Source organism: Benincasa hispida, chromosome 2, assembly GCF_027475165.1.
Source record: "Benincasa hispida cultivar pf3 chromosome 2, pf3_genome.v1.1, whole genome shotgun sequence".
Taxonomy (NCBI): Eukaryota; Viridiplantae; Streptophyta; class Magnoliopsida; order Cucurbitales; family Cucurbitaceae; genus Benincasa; species Benincasa hispida.
This window is the reverse complement of record NC_143479.1, coordinates 56,500,339-56,524,743: the sequence shown is the minus strand read 5'-3', so window position 1 is coordinate 56,524,743 and position 24,405 is coordinate 56,500,339. Positions and strand designations below refer to the sequence as shown.

The 24,405-nt window shown below is 30.9% G+C and overlaps 2 protein-coding genes across 2 annotated transcripts; both read right to left on the bottom strand.

Annotated features, from left to right (window-relative positions):
• Window positions 1–1,696: 1,696 nt before the first annotated feature.
• On the bottom strand, window positions 1,697–5,293 carry LOC120070709 (ubiquinone biosynthesis COQ9-like protein). Its single transcript, XM_039022557.2, has 6 exons — window positions 4,803–5,293; window positions 4,428–4,535; window positions 3,178–3,339; window positions 2,912–3,083; window positions 2,116–2,189; window positions 1,697–2,010 (listed from the first exon to the last, which is right to left on the bottom strand). The coding sequence occupies exons 1-6, from the start codon at window positions 5,133–5,135 to the stop codon at window positions 1,930–1,932; spliced, it is 930 nt and encodes a 309-aa protein (XP_038878485.1). The 5' UTR covers window positions 5,136–5,293; the 3' UTR covers window positions 1,697–1,929.
• A 3,482-nt stretch (window positions 5,294–8,775) lies between these two features.
• LHCA6 (PSI type II chlorophyll a/b-binding protein (Lhca2*1)) lies at window positions 8,776–13,660 on the bottom strand. Its single transcript, XM_039022765.2, has 5 exons — window positions 13,338–13,660; window positions 13,083–13,256; window positions 12,462–12,499; window positions 11,080–11,594; window positions 8,776–8,940 (listed from the first exon to the last, which is right to left on the bottom strand). Exons 1-5 carry the CDS (start codon window positions 13,382–13,384, stop codon window positions 8,917–8,919), a joined length of 798 nt encoding a protein of 265 aa, XP_038878693.2. The 5' UTR covers window positions 13,385–13,660; the 3' UTR covers window positions 8,776–8,916.
• Between the last annotated feature and the right edge of the window lie 10,745 nt (window positions 13,661–24,405).

Sequence of the window (24,405 nt, the reverse complement as noted above, 5' to 3'; positions counted from 1 at the left end):
GCCAATTGATTCTTGTTTAGGTAGCTGAAATGTTTGACTTAAGTAGCTTTTAATTTTATATTTTAATTGGCAAAGTTTGATATAACATCTTTTCTAGTCGTTGCATTCAATTTTTTTATATAGTAGCGAACATAAAATTGACTATATTGAGTTTCTTTTTAATTATTTTTTCGTATAGAATTGCTTAGACTCAAGTTACATCGTTTATCAATATCTATAAGTGATTGAAATTGATAGAAATCTATTATTGATACTATGTGATAGACACTCATAGAAGTTTATCATGTTTCTTAGTGTTTTTTTTTTTTTTTTTTTGTTATTTTTGTAAATAATTTGACATTTTTTCTGAAAATCTCTATGTTTATTTTAGTTTTATTTAATTTCATTAGTTTTTTTAAACAATTTATTTTCCAACAACACTTAAAAATAGTTTTTTTTTTCCACTTTGGAAATAGATTACATTATAAATTGAGTTGTTAATCTCAATTCAACTTAAATGTTTGATGGTTGAGTTGGGTTCATTTTTTAGTGAGTTATTTGAGTTGAAAATTTTACTACCGAAACAATTAAATTGGATCTAAAAGGTTCTTCAACTCAATCCAACCTACAAACATCCCTAGCTATGGGTCTGCAATGAGCTCAACATCAAAATTTTGACATTCGTGGATAAGTTAGAATCGTATTAGCCTGTATACGGTCAAGAGAGAGGTCGCTCAAGTATGATTTTGTTGTAAAAAAAGAATTCACAATGTTGATGTTTGTGAATCTGATTTTGTGTTGTGTTGCCACAACAACCAGACATTGTTGAACCAAACACACACCACCATGGAGTAATAGTCGCTACAGCCAAACAGCAGAGATGAAACTGCAAAACATTTTTGCTATAAACATGAATCTACATGAAGCTTTATTATAACATTATTTATGTGTTACACAATTGACTATGCATTAAGGATTAAAATATCCGTAAATCAGAATATTCGACATCGAATAATCTATTATCTTTCATATCATTTATAAATACTACCTATAATAAATTAAAAAAAAAAAAAAAAAAAGAAGACAAGTCTTTTTTTCTTTTGGTAATTTAATGTTTTTTTATTAAGCACATATTTTCTGATTTAATGGAAATTGGGGATGGAAAAAAAACCTCAAATATTTTGATCTTTCTCAACTACCCTCCTTTTAAAAAATTGTTGAAATAGTTTTTCTCCATCATTCCCAATCAAGCTCAACTACCTAGATTTAAGAGCGATTCTACATAATTTTTCTAAATATTATTACTCTTTTTAAATCTTATATCAAATATTACATCTTTTCCAATTTTCCAAATGGAACTTAGGAATCGCAACGTGATTTTTAAATTTTGAAAAAAAAAATTGTGAGACATTAAGTAAGATTCATAAAAGTTATGTAAAATCTAGATACTCATTCTAGTCGATGCTCCACCGAGAAAGTCCAAAAGAATCAATAGTTTGGATATAAGATGAAAATTTTAATTTTTTATTCAAATCTCAGTGCTCTCTCAACTGGGTTTGACCGAGATAAACTATTACAACGAATTTTCTAAAATAATGATAATTGTGAAAGATAAACTTTTTAAGTTACAATTTCCCCCAAAAATTGGCAATACTGAACAATACCAGAATACTTCCCTCCTGAATGGTAACATCTGAGGTTGGAGAGGCATTGAGAATTAAGAATAAACTGATGCTCACTCATTTTAACACACCAAAGATAATTGCTGAAAACAGCACAGTGAAACCAAAGTTGTTATGCTTTAAGCCAGGAATACCATGACTCATTTCTATTTCCCATAATTCCATGGAATTCTAAGTTCAAATCCATGGTATGCAAGACCAAAAAAGCACAAAACAAGCTGACTCCTCACTCTAGAAACTTAAAAAGTTGTAGTCAAATCTCATCTATCTATCTCTGGAAAAATTTTCCAACAAATCCCTGAAAGGTGTTCCCCATTCCAGCACCTACAGCTTCTGCCAGATACTTTGCCTGCATAGCCTCAATCAAATGCAGCAAAAGAAACTTGAACTTCGGAGAAATTTCCTCATAGGAACATATTACAAAACTCGAAACCAAAAAGTGCATAAACGATACCTCTTGGACGGTTTTCTTTATATCAAAAGCATCTTTCAAACGATTGTCCAAGAAAGTCCATGAATCCTGAAAATCTACAGAAAAGGGAAAAAAAAAAAAAGGCAGGCTTTCAATAGGACACATTATAGAGATGTTTCCAAGCTATGTTTATCAATGATCAACGACATAAACAAATAGCACGAAAGGAAGAGAGGTTTGAAAAATTCCTAGTATGTAGTTACAAGTAGTAGGAAGTCATTTACATACAGTACACATTTCCAAAAAAAAAAGGTACAGTACACATAACAACCTGAGATTTTTATACGGATGACCTAATCCTAGCAGTGTCAATGCAGAATGACCCAATCCTAGAAAACTACTGAAGAATAACATGTTATTTATGTCATGGAGCACTCCACCATCTGAAATGCATTATGGCATTAGGGATATCTCACTTATTGCGAAATGGTCGGAACCCTACGTGATTTTCATTTTTAATCACCAGTTGGCCGATTGTTGACTTTTTTTATTTAAAAAATAAAATAAAAATCTCGATTGAAATGAATATCACGTTAGAGCTCCAATTATTTCGCCATGGAAGGGACGTCCGGGCGGCGTTAGTGCTCTTCGACGTCAGCATAAGCTTAGTTTTCATTCGCTTTTTAGGATTTGATCATTCTGTATTAACACCTCTAGAGATGGGTCCTCCATACAAAAGCCTCTAACAATCGGTCCAACAAGGAAAGGGATGCAAATGGAAAAAGATTAGAATTCAAGCAAATTCAAACTCAAAGTCCAGGAACTTGAGAAAATGCACCTGGAGAACTATCAGTTAGCATGTATATCTCAGTAGCTGAGTATATTCCTCCCAAAATAGTGCGCTTGACGTACCAATCAACGTCAGAGGTATCACTGCCAGAAGCATGCCATATCTCATCAACAAGCGTCGCCCGTTGTTTAAAGCTAGTTGCTAGATTTGCTGGTTGTGCCTGTAGGACCAACTCATAACTACTACCTTTTAAGATCCTGATCAGGTATTCAACGTTAAAGATGTTAAAGCATATACAGTACCGACAACGATACCTGGATACTGAGCGCCTGAGCCCATTTTGATATGAAGGGAGCTTGCATTTCTAGACGAGCCCTAACAAGCTTGTAAATACGCTCACGAAGTATCAAATTCTTAAGGCCTTCGTCTGCCTCGATTAGATCGATGAGCCGCTGTAAGCAATCATCCATGAAAAACTGAAAGTGGAAAAAGCATGTAAATCCGTTGACCCGATTAGGCAGACTAGTGGAAGAGAGAAGCAACTTAAACTCAGATAAACCATGTTACAACTTGCAAATGATCCCTCAGCACATAATCAAACACAAATGAACCTTAAATAGGAACGTAAAGCTAGTTTCCAAAATAGAACAGCATAAAAAGAAATGCTAGCTTGCTGGTAATAGAAAGTTCATGAGATTAAACCATCTGCTATAGTTTTTTGTGACATCTTAAAAGACTAATTTAAACTTTCAATACTGAATAAGATCATGCAAGTGATCAGGTCGTTTAAATAGCAACAAATAACAACAAACTATAAATAACAATGTATATTCAGCAGTGATGGTGATTTTATATACTTATCGTTATAACGAGCATATTTCGTGGGACCTTTTAGCTAAAGTTTGTATAAGATATAAACTTAATGCCGCAACCACAAGCAACAACATAGCACAGGGAGCTTCTTCCAACACTAAATGGAGCTTGAGTTTTATGTATGGTTGGACCCAAATTTGGTTGGGTTAATGTCAAATGACCCAGATTCTAAAAACACAATGAAAACTACCATTTTGCTTATGTCACATAGTACCATCTAACTTAATTTCTCCTTACCGCCCAAGACCCTGAATACAATTTCAAGACTGTTAAAATTTTGTGATCTTATCACTTTTCTCGAAGGTGAAATCGCATTCAGGATACATCCATTCGTGATGGATGAAAACCCGCAATTGTGCATGGATAATTTAAAGTCAGTCAATGATTTGTGAAGTAAGCAAAAGATTAGTTTTCATTGTTTTTAGAATCCAGGTCATTCGACATTGGTACAACCAAATTTTGGTCATCCAGACAAAAATCTTGTGGAGCTTTCCTAATAATTTTATAGATTTAATGAACTATGACCATGAAGAAGGAAGCATCCAGATTCTGAACTAACTAATAGGAAAGCTCAAGAACTTCATGCTCATTAACTGCAGTGCCCAGTATGTAAGTAATATTATGACATTCAAATGGGTTGTCCAAGATGTAAATGGGGAAAGTGAACGAAATCAAGAAAACAAGAGTATACCTCAACTAATTCAGCTTCCTTCCTGGCAAATGATCCAACAATGGAAGGTGACATGCTAAGATCCCTTGCACCAGCAATCATTGCGGCCTCAGTCCATCCTAGCTTCACCTGTAATATTTTACAAATGCAAAATTACACTCGAAATCTCTAAATCTTGAAAAACCTAAAGACGGAAGCAAACCAAGAAAACCCACGTTCGTTCAATAATGCCAGCCCTAGATGCTAGTTACAGTAATCGATGAGAAAGATCAAGAAAATCATTAACTCTCGATAGAATTTCTGACAGAATCGAACAGGGGCATCCATTTGGCTATGCAGAACTTACAATTACAACTAAATAAATGAGTGAGAATGAAAAGAGATGGGAGGACAGACCACATGAGAAAGAGCAGCCTGGAGGACACGAGCCTGCTCCTCTTGATACTCAACTCTCGGCCGCCGATTCTGATGGCTTCGGGTTTCTTCGCCGGAAGTTGATGTGGACCAAGAAGAAGTTGAAGAAGATGCAGAATCAGAATAGGTAGGAGTTTCTTGACGAATATGGTGTTGATTGGGGATTTGAGAATTAGGAAATTCTTGTGAATTGGTAGCTGTGGAGAAGGAAGAATGGTCGAGGAAGGTGGAAGGTGATGGCAACCTGAGACGTTGAATGCCATTTCTACCGGAGGTCACGCCGACGATCAGACGCTTCGCCGCCGTTCGATACATGTCTCCGTCGGTCCGCCGCTCTGGAAATGATGGAGTGAGGCTGTGATTTGTTGGTTAAATTTTCCACAAAGAGAAAAGAGTCCAAACAATAATAGGTTCTACGTAGCGACCTACTTTGAAGCCTCGTGGCCTTTAGACAACCAAAAGATATGTGTGATAAATTTTGAAAATTATAACCATGTCATTATAATTATCGAAACTACCGTGACGAAATTGCACAATTGAAAGTATGCATATTGAAATGAAATAATTCAAATTATCTCGATTAAAATAATATTTAAATCGATTTTTTTATCTTTTAAGAATATAGTCAAAGTCCTACATCAATTAGATAAGATGACGATCATGAATTTATAAGGGAGTGGCGACTATCTCTAATGCTTTGAGATTCTTTGGGTGAAATCAAAACCAAAGTCATGAGTATTATGTTTGAAGTTGACAATTTAAGACATAACAATATGGAGATATGTAGACGTTTTTTGTCCCTAACAAGTAGTATCAGAGTCATGTCCTAACTTTACCATGTCAGTTGATTCCTCGGGTGCTGAATAAAGAAGTAGATAGCTTCTAAAAATCTAGTTATGGCGGTATCCATCCATGATTTAGTCTTTAGACAGATGGTGTGCGTTGATGTAATTCAAATGGTTGAGCTTGCGATACACTCGAGTGACTATTTGAGAGAAGGCTTGGTGGTTCTTTGTTCGAGGAGAAGATTGTTGGGATGAGATCAAAGTCTGACATTAACTAAAAGGGAGAACAATCATCTCCAATGGCAGAGGCGTTTTTGGTGAAACCAAAAGTAAAGCCAGGAAGTTATGCCCAAAGTAGACAAGATCATACCATTGTAAAGATATTTGAAGGTAACACTTACCATGTTTTAATTTACTTTTAGCCTTTTATGGAGTGTTTGGTTCACAAATTTGGGGGATTTTATGAGTCTGAATTTATTAAATATGAAGTTATTTAGTCTATGTTTGATTTTTTTAGTACAACAATTGTGAGTTGGAGATCAAACCATCTACCTTTGGAGTGTGAATTTGTGTCTTTATTCAATAAAATACGTTGAAATTGGCTATCAAATGTTTGATTTGATGAGATATTTGAGAATAATCGATTTAGAAATTAGATATCAATTTAAAATATTGTTCAATATATTTATAAACAATAAAATAATTGTTCCTATAATTTAATTTAGAAAGTACAGTGAGTAGAGTTGAATCTAAACTATTATTAAATAATTTAGGACAAAATACACTTTCACTCAAGGAGTTTGAAGTCATGTCTATTTTGGTTCATGAATATTCAAAACAATTACTTTAGAGCTTCAGATTTGGAAAATAGTTTAAGTATAAAAATCACTTTTGGTTCCTAAACTTTCAGTGTAGTAACAATTTAGTTCCTGAACTTTAGTTGGTAATGATTTAGTCCATGTACTTTCAAATTTATAACAATTTAGTCTATAAACTTTAATAAGTAACGATTTAGTACCTATATTTTAACAATTTAGTCCTTATTATGAAAAAAAAATATCTTTAAAATTAAGTGTTTAATTTTATTATGTAACGACCTAATCTTTATAGTTTATAAAAACAATTGATTTTCGATTAATTTAACGATCTACATGTATAAGAAATTTCATTAAATCTTAATAATACTTTTCACAATAAGGATCAATTCGTTAAAAATTGTAAGGAAAATTGTCGATTTTGACCCAAAAACTTTTTCCCCATTCAAAAGTAACCTCATCTTTAAAATCTATTTTTTTTAACATTTTTTTCCAACGTTTCAGACTTTGAGTGGAGGGACCCACCACGTAAAAATACAATTTTGTTCCTTAATAAATGGTCATTCAATTGACTTGAATATGAAACCATCTAACTTACCTAATTCACATATCTTAAAATAGAAACTTCAATCTTCAGTTTCACATTATGTTTTCAATAATAGAAATGTTTTACGTGAGGTAAGGTCCCAACTTCAAAGGAATAATCCTTTTCAGAAGGTCCCAAGTTCAAAGGAACAATTTCTTTTCTTTTTTAGAGTTTCAAAAGAGACATGTATGCTGAAAAGTAATATTTTTTTATTTTTTCATAAAGTCATGAAAATGGAGCCAAAAATTACTTTTTAAAGAAAGTTTTCAGTAAGCAATGAAATCCTTGCTTCTGTTTCACTTGTATACGTTATAAACGAGTATTGTTACGTTTTAGGTTAAAAAATGAAGAGAAAATTGAAAAATGAAGAGTACTAGAATATGATTAAACGTGGGAAAGTTATTGTTGGTGTTCTGTGATTTGTCTCGTGAAGTTCAAAGCAAATGTCTTTTGAAGTTTTATTTCTCGTGAAAATGACTTTGTCTAACTTTACGAGACACTCTTTTGTTCAATTTTTGACTTGTGCAGTTGAACCAATCGAGTTATCTTGTGAAGTTGACCCAGTCAACTTTCTCATAAAGTGACAATGTCAACTTTCTCGTGAAGTGACCGGATTAACTTTCTCGTGAAGTTGATCAGGTCAACTCTCTCGTAAAGTCAACTTTCTCCTTTTTTTAAAAAAATATTTATTTATACATTTTCTTCTAGCCAAAAAGTTTTATCTTCACTTGCAGAATGCCTCGCGTGTTTGTTTCCGAAGATGGTATTCGAAATGAGGATGAATGAGAATACACAGGCAATAATCTAGGGCATTTAGATGTAAGAGGTGACATTTGTTTTCAGGACTTCTTGTTGAAATTGTATAATCTAAGCGGGATTGACCCAAAAAACCATGATCTCACCTTAAGATGTCTATACAATTGTGGATCCAAGGTTCCTACATATTTGATACGAAATGATCAAGAACTTGGGTTCTTTTCAAACGGACGCATGTAGGCCCTCTATCTATTTACCCCATATATTTTACTGGTTTTTTAAAGTTCGTTAAAGTTCAAAGGATGATTAAAAAAAAATGTTTTAGGTTTTCACTACACATTCCTACAAAAAATCACACAGCCCCCCCCCCCTATAAACAATAGAATCGATATATTTAGAAAGAAATAAATTGGAAAAAAAATACCTTTTTTCAAAATCCGAGCAAAGGGGTAACAAAAGACGAAAGTTGAATATTTCTTATAGAGGTAGGAGAGTCTTTGCGAAAAGAGAGTTCAACAATGATGAAGAAAACGCAATAAGAAGAAGAATAGAAAACTCTAACTTACACGAGAAGATAAAGAGATTTGATTTTACTTTTTAAAATACCATTTATTAAGGGTCAAAATTGTCTTTTTACGTGGTGATCCCTCCACTTAAAGTATGAAACATTGGAAAAAGGGTTAGAAAAAAAAGTAGATTTTAAAGATGAGGTTAGAAAAAGTTTTTAAGGTCAAAACTAGTAATTTCTCAAATTGTAAAGTATATGAATCAAAATGTACTTATTAAAGTTCAAAGACTAAATTGTTACAAATTTGAAATACATGAACTAAATCGTTACCAATAAAAATTGAGGAACTAAATCGTTACTTTAATAAATTTCGAGTAACTAAAAGTGATTTTTAAACTTGAAGTTGATAGTTAGTTGACGGATAGAAAAATGACTTAATATATCGAGAGACAATTTTGGTTTCTTTTTAAACTGGTGTGGTTTGAATTCAGAAATTGAGTGACAGTTTTTGGTTCAATAGTACTTTGTTAAATCTTCAACCAATAGAGATCCAAATATGATTATAGTCAACCATTACAAATTCTTCTCCTCCCATTGGTTTATGTACACACTCCACCGTCTCAACTAAGCCAAAACAAGCTCCAACTCAACCTGAGCCTGCACTAAACGCCTGCAAAAGAAATAAATAAATAAATAAAAATTCTGTTAAGAAAAATAAGAATCTTTTATACATTATTAACACCTCCTTCAATAACCATTTGATTTTTTAAAATGATATTTATCTCTACAACTTTCAAATTTTCATATTTTGTTCTCTACTTTTTATCTATAGATTAAAAAACCAAGCCACTTTGTGAAAACTAAAAAAATAATTTTTAAAAACTTATTTTTATTTTTTGAATTTAACTATTATACTTTAGAAATATGCAAATTATTGAAAAAATATGTGAGAAAATAGGTTTAATTTTCAAAAACAAAAATGAAATGAAATGGTCACTAAACGGACCTAACTTTTTACATATTTTTTTAAATGTATTTTACCATCGCTAGAATATATAGATCTCATTTTATAATCATTTAGTTTTTTTTAAGTTTAAAAATAAATAAATAATTGAACTGTAGTCAATTAAAAAAACAAAAAATAAAAACAATGATAACAAATAGGGGTGTTCAAAAAATCCGATGATTCGAAAAAATCGATCAACCCAACCCAACCCAACCCATGCGGTTTGGGTTGGGTTATCCACTTATTTGGGTTGGGTTGGGTTCAAATAAATGAAAATTTTAGGGGTTGAATTGGTTTGTGGGTTCACCTAATATAACTCAAACCAACCCGAATTTATTATTAACTTTAAAATGTATACTTTTTTATTATTTATAACACAATTATTTATACATGTATTGATTTTAATTTTATTTAATTTCAATATTTTTTTTTAATAATTAACTTCAACAACTCTTAAAAGTAGTTTCTTTGCATAGAAAGAAAATTTTCACTATATAAATTGAAATTGAGTTGTTAATCTTAATTCAATATATGAAAATAATTAAATTAGATTTTTACATATTTACGTTTTGCTTCTTTTTAAAACAAAATTTTAAATAAATGACCTGATTAACCCGAACCAACCCAACCCAAATATTTTATGGTTGGGTTAGGCTTATTTTTTAATAAGGGTTATTTGGGTTGAAAAAATTTACAACCCGAACAATTGGATTGGATCTAAAAAGTCTTTCAAACCAACCTAACCTCACCCATGAACACCTTCTAACAACAAATAACCAACGGATTAAGTGTTTATAAACTTAAATTTGAAAACCCTAAACAAAAAATCAAATAGTTAATAACAAAGCATAAATATAGATGGTAACATGAATTTCTATCATAAATTTGTATCAATTTTGTATCTAATAAATTATTGAAATTCAAAAATATTTGAACAAGTAATAAACATTTATCGAACACATAATTAAAAACTCAAAATTTTATTATACATAAAATTAAAAGCTCAAACACCACCTTCACACAAATTTTCAAGTTCAAAGGGATTAAACTTGTAAATTAAATTTAAAAACTTAGGAAATTAAGTCACATTGATAACCATTTGAATTTGATTTTTTTTCTTTTTTTTTTTTAAAAAAATATTTATTTCCACTCAATTTCTTACCATTATTTTCGTGTTTCTTAAGTAAAATAGTTAAATTGGGGGACTTAAAATATCATTCCTGCCCTTATAATTTGACAATGGTATAATTTTATTTTCTATACTTTCAATTATCAAATTATAGTTCTTGTACTTTCAATAAATCTTAAATTTCATCCTTAATGCTAAATTATTGTTGATTTTTTAAAACATTTTTGTTATTGACTAGCATTTTCATTACAAATTTTGAAAACATGTTCACATATTGTATTTTCTTGCATGAAAATTATAATTATTATTTAAACAATTTTGGTAAAAATTATATTTGAGAAACCAAATTTAATATTTGTTGAAAATATGATGATTAAAATTGAATAACCGAAAATATAGAGACTAAAATTGAACAAACTTCAAAATAGAGAGATAAGTTTTTTTAGCTAAGATTATTATGATTATTATTTTTAGTTTTCAAAATTTGAATCCATCTTTAAAAAAAGACGGAAATTAGATAATAAAATAAAGAAATCTAAATTCATCTTTTAAAAATGTTTATACTTTTCAAACTTTTTGCTATAAAGTGTAAATATTTTTAAATATTTTTTTATATTTAAAAGACCCATATTTATAAATTTAATTTTAAAAATGGAATAATTATTAAATGTTACCGAAAAGATGTTGCAATGGCCGGGATCTGCCACGTGGGCAGCGAGATTCTCAAGCGGCCCTTGGCCAGTATAAATAGCCTGAAACCACAAACCAACAAACGCCAACATGGCCAGCCGCCCATTCTTGATCTCCTTAGTCCGCAACACCATGACCGGCTCCGGCGACCCCCTGCCCCACATCATCGGGTCAAACCAGAATCCGCCTGGGTAGCCCACGTCTGGCTTAGCCTTCTTTTTGTGGGGCAGCTTCAGGTCAACATCCACGCTGCCCGGGTTGACCAAGTCTGCCCACCGCCGCCCCTCCACCCACCCCATCAACGCCAACTGCGCCACCAGCAATGTCGTCGGGTCTGCAAAATACTGCCGCGATCCGGCGTCGTACCATGAGAAATCTTGTATTAGTCCTAAGCTTTCGAACCATTCCGGTAATAAGATTCCGGCTACGGCTAGCATTGCCCATCTTGCGTGCATTAGCTCCGCTTGTGCGAACCATTTTAGTGTCTCTGGGTCAGAACCTAACACAACCATCTTCATTAAAGTTAGGTTAAAATATTGTTTTTCTTATTACTGTTAATTTTTATCAAAATTAACAAACTGATAATATTTTTTTTACTAAAAAAACATGTGAATATATTTTCAAAGTTTATAATGAAAATGCTAATAAATAAATAAATAAAAACTTTACCAAATATCAACAATAAACTAATATTATAGACTAAATTTTAATATTTATGGAGAGCATGTGTCCAAAATACATAAGCTAAAATTAGAAGAATAAGGTTGAGATGACTTTTCCATCTTTATCCTTGCAAAATTTTCCATTTAATTTTAAATGGATTGAGACTCGATTAGTCTTAAGGAATTGGTGGAGTTGAGTTCCCATTGTGAAATTTTCTCCCATTTTATTTATTTTTTAAATAACTAACTTAAATGACTATTATTGAAAATTTTTAATTAAATAGTTATTATTAATTATCCATTCAAAATTAAGAAGAAATTATTCAAATGTTTCATTAGAGTGAAATAATCAATATATGAAGATTCAATAGAGAACAACGTCGAAAGGATTGGACCTGACCTACCTACGTCCAAAGCATTAGAAGTTTCACTATCTTGACCACTAAACAATAAATTTTAAATTTTAAATATAGTGTCGATAAAATTATGATAAAAATGAATATCAATCTTTACTCAAAGTATGTGGATCAAAATAATATTTTACTTCTTTATTTAAAAAAATAACATTAAAACTATAGAAAAATATTTAGGTACATCATGGATAACAATTATCTTTATGCATCCCATCTACATTATTTCTTACGACCAATTAACCAATTTGAACGGTGTAGATATTTGTATTAAAGAAAGGGAGAGAAGCATACCCAATCCAAGCGGATCGAACCCAAAATCACCGGGAAGGCTGCAAAACAATGGAAGAAAAGCTAATATAGTTAAAAAAATATTTTTGATCGCTAAACTTTAATGAAAATAACAACATAGTCTTTGAATTTTGATTTGTGACGATATAGTTTCTGTATTTTCAGTTTTGTAATAATTTAGTCATTGAATTATAGAATGTAACAATTTAGTTCTTATACTTTCAAATTTGTAACAATTTAATCTCTAACATGAAAAATTCATCAAAATTAGATGTCAATTTTTATTATTTTATGATGTAGATTTTGTATTATGTAAAAATATTGAATCGCTAATTAACTTATCGATTTATTTATGCAAAAAATCTCATTAAAGTTGAACATTAATTTTTATGACAGAGACCAAACCGTTACAAATTCTAAAATACATGTATTAAATCATTCATATAATAAAGTTTAGGGACCAAAATTATTATAAAGATATACTAAATTGTTATATACTAGAGTTTAAAGATTAAATTATTACTTATATAAAAGTTTTAGGTGCTAAAAAGTGATTTTTAATACTCTGTTAATTCCAGAAATCGAAGGAGAAGAAAGAAGTGAATTAAGGTATAATTAACCAACCTGCCGTCGAGCCACTCCGGCGGGCTGCTGCCGGGGAACCAGAGGGGTCTGTCGGGAGGGAGCGGTTCACAAACGCTGGACACGCCGGATTTCGCAGCTTTCAAACGGTAATAATCCCGCCGGAGCTCATAATTTGGGAATTTTCCCGGAGAATGTCCTCTGTGAAACGATTCTCTGTTGCCAAACAGAACAGAGGAGAATGAAAACTTGGTAAAAAGAAAAGATTAATGAAAATAATTTTGAATTAGGGTTCACCTGATTGGGAGAGTCGAGAACGCAGTTGAAGAAATTGAAAGGGCCATGGCCGGAGAGATTCCAAAAAGGTAAAAGAGAATCGGTGGATTGTGTTATAATCTGTAAGGAATGGATGGCCTATGATGTCTTGTTGTGGATATAGAGATCATTTTAAGCTTTATTTCTAATTCTTCCGTATACAAATATTTTAGAATAATATCCCACACAAAAATAAAAAATAAAAAATTGAGATTCAGTTTTTTTCTTTAGATTATTGCCAAATTGTTTCTAATTTCACTTTCAATTTCTATCTAAAATTTTAAAGGATTTCTACTCTATGAATTATTTATAAAATGTATTGCAACTTTTGAAATAAAGAAACATTGCTACGTTTAAAAATATAGGATATTTTTTAAATAAAAGGCAAAATTCACGATTTTTTTTTTAAAAAAATAAGGTTAAATAACATGTTGGCTCTTACAATTTGAAGTTTGATTAATTTTAGTCATTGTATTTTCAATAAATATTAAATTTAATACTGAAAGTTAACTTTCATACTGAAATTGGTTAAATAATAAGTATAATAATTTTTATGGAAAGAAATACAATACATGAACATATTTTTTAAAGGACAAATATCAATTTATACTTCTAAACTTTGAAGGTTGTATCAATTTAAACTCTACACGGGTAATTGTATCAATTTAAATATGGACTTTAAGGGGTGTATCAATTTAAACCTCAAACTAATAACTGTATGCATTTAAACCTTGAAATTTTAATAGTGTATCAATTTAAATCTTTCGTTATGTTTTATTTATGAAAATTTAGGGTTTAAATTGATACACTTATGAAATTTTAAGGTTGAAATTTTATTCCTTTGAAGTTTAAATTGATACAACTTCTAAAATTTAAGATTTAAATTGATACAATTATTAGTTTGAAGTTTAAATTGATACAACCTCAATGTTCATAGGTATAAGTTGACGTTTTCCATTTTTAAAAACTACAGTAATAATGCTAATGGAAAAGTTTCTTTTCTAAAAAGAAAAAAAAAACAATAAACTAGCAACATGGACTAAATTCGTAAATCATATATATTAAAATTGAAATAATACAAAGTACAAGACTCTAAAATTGTATTTTAACCTAAAAATAATTTGATTTTTTTTCCTTTTTGGGAAAATTAAATTTCTAAACTGAGTTACCCTGTGAAATTTCATTTTGATCTAATTTATCATTTACTTATTTTCTTAAAGTACAAAACTTCAGATTCCCATTTATTGTACAAGTATAATCTCTAAAATGTTGAAGTTTGTGTCAAATAGGCTTGCGACCTTTAATTTAAAAAGTGTTATTGGGTTTATGGATTTTTTTTTTTTTTATTAGATCGATAGACTTCGAACACTAAACGTGTCTAACAAGTCCATATATTTTTAATTTTTGTGTCTAATAGGTCTAATACCTATTTGGTCCTTAAAAATATTAATATATTGGACACAAAACTAAACGTTTAATATCTTATTAGACACAATTTTTTTTTAGAAAGGTATTGTAATTAAAAAGTGGGATGAGGGAATCAAACCTCAAACTTCGAGGTCGATAGTATGAACACTATGTCAGTTCAGCTACACTCTTATTGGCTATTAGACACAAATTTATTGATTTATCAAAAATTTAAAAAAATATCTATTATTAAACGTCTCCATTAGACACAAATTTATTGATCTATCAAAAATTTAAAAAAATATTAAACGTCTCCATCGATCAATTTAGCACGGTTACCATATATGATACTATTAGTTTTAAATTGGAATATTATCAACTGTCAATTATCCTTTTAATTTAAGCTATTCAGACTTTCCTTAATTATCTATTATGTTAATATATTTACCCATGTATTCTACATTGTCTGATCATCAATAAAATATTCATTTCTCCACATGCTATAGAGTGGGTTTTAACCTAGCTCCCATAGCCGCCTTCTCAATTCACCATCGCTTGTCGACGACCTATTCAAGTGAAGCCCATATCGGTTCATCTCCTGCACTATGCTCATGCCCACGTTCATGTAATAGGACAAGCACAATATTACATACTTTTCTGTTCGGACTTCGGGACTAGCGTTGTCGTAACTGCCCACAGCCTGAGCAAAAATAATTTATTTTCACCGATTCAAAATTTGCACCACAAAAGTAGCAAAGCGGTAAGATTGGGGTCAAATCCACAAAGAGACTGTCGAATCAACTTAGGGCGATTTATAAATTCCACTTAAAGAGGGTTTTGATGGGTTTGTTTTTGTTTTATGAAAAGCAAGAGTTAGCACAGAAAAGGTTGAATCAAATTGAGGGAAAAATCTTGGGATTAGTTTGTATGCTTTTTATTTTATATCATTAGGTACTAGTTAATTTTTCCAATTATGTGAACCTCTCAATCTATTAAAAATTCTAATAGCCCAATTAGCCAATTTTGATAAAATTCAAAACTAGTACCAATTCAGTTTAAAACTTTTCCTTCTTAGCGACATATAAGTTAAAACTGAAAAGCATTAAGAAATGGTTCAATTGTTGAGACATACTACAAGCCATAAAGTCATATTTTATAGCATGATTTATTTGGGAAAGATTATACTAGGGCATACATGAGTTTGGTAAAAAAAAGTCTAGACCCTAAACATGCGATCCTAATACGTGCAACTTAATCAATCAATAATGCATAGGCTAGAATGAAGCACACAAGAATTTCAATAAATTAATTTGTCAGAAAAAATCATTGAAACTCTAATAATATTAAAACGAATCCACCCAAAGACTTCACAACAATTGAATAGATTAAACTAGTAACTTTAAGAATCAAGACATACAAATTATCCCAAGAAAATTACCTAGCCTCTAAAAGGCATATTGGAATTACAATGATCGAAAGAGAATCGAGGCTGACTATGGCGATAATTGCTCAGCAATTTGACTTCAATGGCTCCCAAAACCGGACTAATTTCTCAGATTTTACTTTATTCGGAGTTGTATTTCAGTATGAATGTTGTGTGTTGAAGGTTGACCCCGAGCGTCTTATTTATAGGTTTCGCGTAGCGTCGTACATTGGAGAGCGTCAATGAGGTGTTGCAACGGTCGCTCGGTTGCCCCACGCACGCATATCAAATCCCATCAATCGTTGTAGCGTCACAACGCTCTGAAAGAGCGTTGCAATGTCGAATGTTCTGTCCTTTAGCATTGAAGTTCAAGCGTTGGAATGCTGGCGATGATCCAACTACGGAGCGTCATGACATTTGGGGCAGCGTTGCAACGCTTCCCTGTACCTGATGCTACTGCCTTACAACGTCGAATGAGCATTAGACTTAGGTTTAGGAATAGCGTTGCAATGCCAGAACAGGGCAGAATTATCCTTTTGCATCTCAGCTCGATGTGGTGCATTTGACTCATGGTTTTTCCTTCATTTTTGCATGATTCTTCATCCTTGCAACGTATTTGCTCCATTGGGTCAATTCTCCAACAAAATAAGACAAATAAAGTACAAGAATGATCTAAATATAGGAAAGTTAAGGCCATAAATTTAGCTCTTCTTGAGAGCTTACATTTGCTTTGACCAGATTATATATTTATAAATGGCAGTCATTTTAAGCCCAATTATTTAAATATTAAAATTTCTCATGCATAAGCCATGATTTTTTTAGACTCCAAATGTAATTTAAGAAAACAAACTTCTTACTTGCATGAAGATATGAGAGATCCATTAAGTACAAAATTCATCCAAAACCAAACAAAACTAGAGTGTACCAATCTCACTCGGGGAAGTTTGTTTCTTCATTTAGAAACTAAAAAATAACTCCAACAAAATAGTTCTGATATCTTCAATTAGTACTTTAAATACTAATAAAAACATGAACAAGGTAATGAACACAAAACTAAATATGTTTTATGCAATATCAAGTTGTCTTCTTCTCAACATAAAAAGAATAAGAACATACTAAAACAAAAGGCTTCAACCTCCTTCCTACTGCACAAAAGTATAAAAAGCAAAGACTCCACATAAAATAGGCATTGAATAGAAACAAGGATCCACAAGGTGCCATGTTTAGCATTTGTCTCAATCTATCAGATTTGAGTAAAGCCATCCTATTGAAGGAAATCGGAATCGAGATTTTCATGAGCAGCGAAACAAGACTATTTCAAATTACAATCATGAATAAACAATGCATTTACAATCGACTTTAATATAAACAGTTATACAATTCAAGCATGAATAAACTCAAATGCATAAAGAGAAAACTATACGCACAATGGCAGAAGCATCTCCACGCTTCGTTAGCTCAAACAACAGGACCACGAACACTTGATCTACACGACCGCAACACCGCAACGAACACAGAACGAATACTTCGAGTTTGTCCTCAACGATCTCCTCGGCCATAAACTCTTTCGTAACACAAACTGCCTCCATAGCACCACGAACGACCTCCAGAAAACCTCGACGGTGTCGAGTTGAGTCTGACACCACCAACAAGGCTACCTTTGATATTCTCGGTGTGAGAATCCAGAGGGTGGGCTCTGTTCGGACTTGGTATGAGGCAGACAAAGGAGGAAACATCGATCGCGTACACGACTGAGCAAGTGGGAGATGGTGGGGACTTATCGTATAAGTCGATGCCCAATCGTTTAGATAAAGCTATGCGATCATTTAGCTCATCATCTAGCTCGGTTTGTCGCGTACAAACTCTACACGATCGTTTACCTTGGGCCAGCGATCGTATAGCAAAACTATGCGATTGTTTAGTAAATACTGCACGATCGTTTAGCTCGCACTTGCACGATCGTTTAGCTCGCCCAACCGTTGTTTAGTAAATCCGAAATTACTTGACGACTCCGTGAGTTTCTTTTGCATGGAGAGAAAACTAAAAAAAAAAAAATTCTATCGTTCGAAAAAAAAAAAAAAAAAGAAAAAACTTCTTTTTGAAAATAGGAAACCTGACAACTTCGTGAGTTTCTTTTGCCGAGAGAGAAAACTCAAAATTCTTTTCAATTGTTTGGAAAAAAAAACTTCTTTTTGAAAATAGGAAACCACTTTTCTTTTAAACTCACGGTTACCATGATCCAATAACCACCCACTACTTTTGTTATTTAAAAGAAAAGGAATTAATTATCCAATAATTAATATTATTATAAACATAAATGATAACCAACTTATCATACTATATTTATAACCTATAGTTTTAATATTTCATCTCATGAAACATATAAACCATAGTTCTTTTTCTATTCCATGGTACTTAATGTAAATCTCATTTACATCAATCCTCCACTAGATGTATCTCATACATACCGATTATATCATATATAATCAAAATACCTCTTGTCAATTTGAACATTTCAAATCAACACCAAGAACTGATCCTCAACTAAATCCATTGAGCTACCAAGGGGACCTCATGGACCTGTAGCTTGAAGCTCCAACGGTACGTGAATAACTGACTAAACTCTTTAGTCACGGGATCCACCATCCGTTAACTGCCAGGCACTCCACTAAAGACCGACAGCTTGAACTCTCCTTACACAGAATATATTATGTGTCCATCTTAACCAATCAGTAGTGCGACAACTCTTCACAGATCGCTCGTAAGTACAGCTGGGCCAATAACCGTTATGCCCTTGTAGTTACATCTGTCTCCTTAAGTACCACTGATCCCTCTAATGAACATAAGTCATAGTCCTACTATGACTGAGTCTTCTCTTCCAAAGAGAAGTGTGGCCACTATGTTCAAGCCCCAAATCAGCCCTTAAGGGAGCAATCTCTCTACTTATCCCTACTTCGGAAAAGAGTGAATTCCATCTTGTGGATTGAGTTCCCAGCTCCCAGATCAGACAAGTCCCCAAAAAGGTAGGCATGTTGAGTTGGCAATCTGACCACTCTCACCCATACTAATCAAAGGACCGCCCTCAAAGGCAGGAGTTCCCAAAACACTCAGGATTGAGGTCGTGTCACCTATGGTCGTTTAGGTGAGATGTAAGTCTCTAGTATCAACGACGTTATATACAGAGTCTAGTCATCTCGTGGTCCAGGTCTTATACAAACTCTTTGTATAGGACACCCCGCTCCACGTCTCCACATGAATGGTCAGGATCTACCATCTGTAGTAGTTTACAACACTTGCAAACCTCTACAAAGCGGGCCGTATCCATAGTGTCACCAGGATCAAGTATCCCACCTTAATCCTTATACTACAGACCTATTTAGGTTATCACTTAAGGCATGATCCATTTGTATATCACATATACATGCTTAAGTTCACATAAGATAACCAAGGAGCTTTGTTTATTGGATATAAGTAAATGCCAGAATTAAATAACACTTATTTTATTCATTGAACAATGTGTATCTTTACAAAACAACGAGACTCCGGGAGAATTAGGACATCAATCCCAACATCTACACCATGTCCACAACCGTTCTTCAATGAATATGGTACATAAACAAAGTCCCTCTCGAACCAACTTGTTTATGGTACATAAACAATAGTAGGTATTAATTCCTAGGTAGGTGGCCACCATGGATTTAATTATTGACCTCTTAGCGAATCTAAATAACAAAGTATTAACATTTCAACACAAAAGTATAACCAAAGATGACGGTTTATAAATAATCTAATAAAATTATAAGGCAAAGTAAGATGGTGAATGAAATAAAAAAATTTATTTTTATTTTTATTTTTTTTTAAAAACCTCAATAAAAGAGAAAGTTCAAATGTTCGTTAAAAAGTAAAAATGATCGAAGAGAGTTGCTTATCATCAATTGTAGAAGATACAAGTAACCAAACCTTTCAAATCTCACCATTAAATATACTTATAAACATAAAAACGTTTCATATTCTAACATTTTATCTCTTAAACATATATAGGTTATGTATGAATTTGAGAATGTGAAAAAAAAATAAACAACTAATATTAATGTTAATTTTATTCCTGTTTTGTTATTTTTATTTTTATTTTAATTAAATAATAATTTCTAAGAACGTAGGTAACATTTTTTTTTTAATAAAACCATAACACCATGGATTTTTTTTATTTTTTATTTTAAAAAAACTATTAATTTTCTTTTATTATTATCCTAAAACAACTCAATAAGGATAGTTTATGTTTGTTTTAGAATAAAAGACAATGTGGTAAATTCAAGATTTGTTGAAGGGACAAAGTAGTCCACGAATGGCTCTCCTCTTACTATTTTTTTTAAGATAGTAAGTTACAATAATTTTAGTATTTTTTTTACATTAAATATAATTAAACATGTAATAAATTGTTTTTTTTTTCAGAAGATATATGTATTAATTATTGAATTAACTATTTATTATTGAGAAACAAATTACTTAGTTCAACTCTGTTGGCAATTGTTGACAATTAATTTTAACGACATATTTTATATTTAAATTTTGAGATGAGATAAAATAGTCCATAAATACATTTTTGTGATTGTAATTTTTAAATATATTATATATTATAAATAAAAATAATACACTTAATATTAAAATAACATACACAAACATCTTGAGATCTTTTGAGATTGAAAACACCGTGAACATTGTTTTTTTTAATATTTTATTTAAAGAAAATAACATTCATAAAATCAAATTTCATATACATGAGACATGAGCCTCCACTTTGGCTTAATACTTTAAAAACATAAGCATCATTCATGTTCAAAATTCAATACCCTTTTAAACATTCTATATGGGAATATGATAAGATTAAGATTGAGAAAAAACGAAAAAAAAAAAGTTAAACATGTAGCCCTCACTTTCGCTTAATGCTCTAAAAACATAAGCATCATTCATGTTCAAAATTCAAAGGTGAGTACCTTTTAAACCATTCTATATGGGAATATGATAAGGTTAGGATTGAGGAAAAAAATGAAATATGTAGATTTTGTATCTCATGGGTCATTCTTCTTCTTCTTTGCCTTCTTCGTCGTCACTGTATACCTCGTCATCTTCGTCATTGTTGTCATCGTCTTCTTCTCAATTTAAAATTTTTATTTTACATTGATTCACGTTCAAAGTCCACGTGGGAGTACCCTTTTAAAACATTTGATATGAGAATGCAATAAGACTAAGATTGGAGAAAAAAAAAATAAAAAAAATGTCGATTTTGGATCTCATGGGCTTTTTTCCCCCTCGAGGTTTATGATGGGAAAAAAATGCACTTTTGAAGCTACCCAAAGTTTGATGACACGTTTGATTATGAATACAAATGTAAACCTTCACTTACAGTTGGAGCTTCTATCCAACTAATCTCATAGATTAGATATACATGTGAGAACAATTAGTTGAAATAATAAAAGAATAATAAAGAAAGCAGAATCTTAGAAAAATATTTGGTGAAAATGTTGGTGGAAGAATGATTAAAAAATGTTTTTTTTCCAATGGAAGTAGATGTTAAAAAGTTGCAAACCTTTTGGTTTTCTAAAACTTTTGAAACTCTATAATTAATTATAATTGATTGAAAATAAATTTTTTAAGTTGTAGAAAAGCTTTTTTATTCCCTTATTTATTATTCTTGATAATCAACCTCTTTTTTGAAAAAAATTAATTATTGGTAGAATTAATTTCAAGTGGCATATTGTGTAATTTTTTTTTTTAAAAAATACACTAATGATTGGTAGAATTAATTTCAAGTGCCCTATTGTGTAATTTTTAAAATTGATAGAGGGCAAAATAGTCCAAAAAAGTTTTCTAAAAATTACTATTTTTAATATATTATAGATTATAGATAATAAAAGATCTCTCCATAAAAAAAATGAAGATCCAAAATGTTAAAGTACAATGTACAAATTCAAATACACTGAATCGTAATGCAATAATCATGATAATTAAAATTTAAGCATTGAATAAATCAAATATCTTATACAAAAAGTAACTATAAAACACACAAATACTATGTATTTATAAAATGGCAAACTAAATCACACAAATACTTAGACTAAAAATCCTAAAGTGTATTTTTTTTTTTGGGTAAACTAAAAGTTTTTTTTTTTTTTTTTAAAGAAAATATTAATAGTATATTTTAAGAACAATTGAGGTTAGAAGTGTTCGTGGTTGGATTAGCTTGAAACATTTTTTAGAGCCAAACCTAATTGTTCAACTTTAATAAATTTAAATCATTACCTTCCAATACTAAAAGAGTTATAAATAATAAATTTGGAATAAGCTCCATTGTGTTTGAAAAATTTGATTATAAGATAATTTAAAGCGTTTTTTTTTATTCCATTTGGGTTAATTTCTAAAACCTACCTAAGTTAGTTTCAGTTCTCACACCTCTCGTAATTAACTATTGAAATTTTTATGTCATTCATACTTTATAATACGTTTCATATAAAGTTTGAAATTTGCTAAACACTTTATTCACTTCATTTGACTGCTCTTTTTCTAAAAGTTCTACTAGTAATTATTTCAAAAATTACGATCTCAAATAAAACCAAAGTTGATATGTAATTTTTGCTTGACATTTACATTTAAAAGAATTTATTTTATATGAACTAATTGTTTTACAATGTTTATAAACCATTTTGATGTCACCTACCTCCTTGAAAATTCAATCCATTAAAGATAAATTAGGATTGCTCAAAACATTGTTTAGAGCTGTGACAATTTTTCCATATTCTAGCAAATAAAAAGAGATTTAATTTTTTTTTTCACGTGTGACCATTTTGTTATTCAATTTTAATTGCATTATTATTATTATTATTATCATCATATCATTATTATCAACTCTAGATGATTTGATTGAAAAGCTTTGAATGTCACATCAGTATTTCATTATCTAATTTCAATATTGCAGCATAGATTTTGTTAAAAACTTCTGTTATATTTTGGTAACATTTAAAATATCTATTTTGATTTCTTAATTTTTACTATGGTTCCTTTTTAACATCTAAACTTCGAAAGTGTTTCGTTTAGTCCTTTTACCCAAAAAAGGAAAAAAACTATTTTGTGATTCTTATCTCTATTATGATTTTGATGACATAGCGTCGAGTATGTGTACAAACATGTTAATATGAACATAACCTAAAGTCACATAAAGAAATAGACGAGCATAGGACAACCTACAAGTAATACATGGAAAAATAATATAACAAAGACCAAAATGATTATATTTTAAATGTTTGGAGACCAAAATAGATATTTTGAAAAACTTATTAAAATGGAAGACAAGCTTAAGAACCAAATCAACCATCTGTCCAATAATCATTTTGTTTCTTGTTTTTGTTTTTGTTTTTAAAATTTAAGTCTATAGATACTACTTCCACCTCCAAATTTATTTATTTGTTATTTACTTTTGACTAATAGTTTAAAAAATCAAACAATTTTTTTGGAACTAAAAAAAAGTAGCTTTCAAAAAGTAGTTTTTGTTTTTGAAGTTTGACTAAGAATTCAACCACTATACTAAGAAAGATGCAAATTATTGCAACAAATGAGGAGGAAATATGCTTGACTTTAAAAAACCAAAATGGTTACCAAACGGATCAATTAAAAGTTGGAAGGAACGAAATAAAATCGAAACTTTTATATATATATATATATATGACATAGTATAAAAATCATTGGCTAGTTTAGTGGTAAATTTGTCTTCCAGCCCCCCTAGATCTTAGTTTAAGCTTCACTCAATTAATTTATTTTTACTAAATCATATAAAGCTTTTGGTCAACAAAATTTTTGAATATGCCATATACACGATATATATCGACCCTATTTTGAATTGAAAAACTTTTGATTAATATAACAACTCTAAGATGCCATGCTATAGTTCACTTAAAAATTAATTTGGATAGAATGACTAAAGATTGGATGGAAATTTAATCCCTGGTAAGAAGGAAAAGAAAAAGGGCCAAAGTTTAATGTTTTAGGCCTTAGAATGTTTGCATATATTTTCAATTTATTTTAATACTATTTAGAAAGCGATGAGAGATGAGATTGAGAATTTGAGAAGATGAGAATAGAAGCAAAAGCTTGTCCCACATCGGTCAAGCTACAGAATTGAGAGGAAGAGGGTGAGTATAAAAGAGGCGTGCATATGACGGAAAAAGT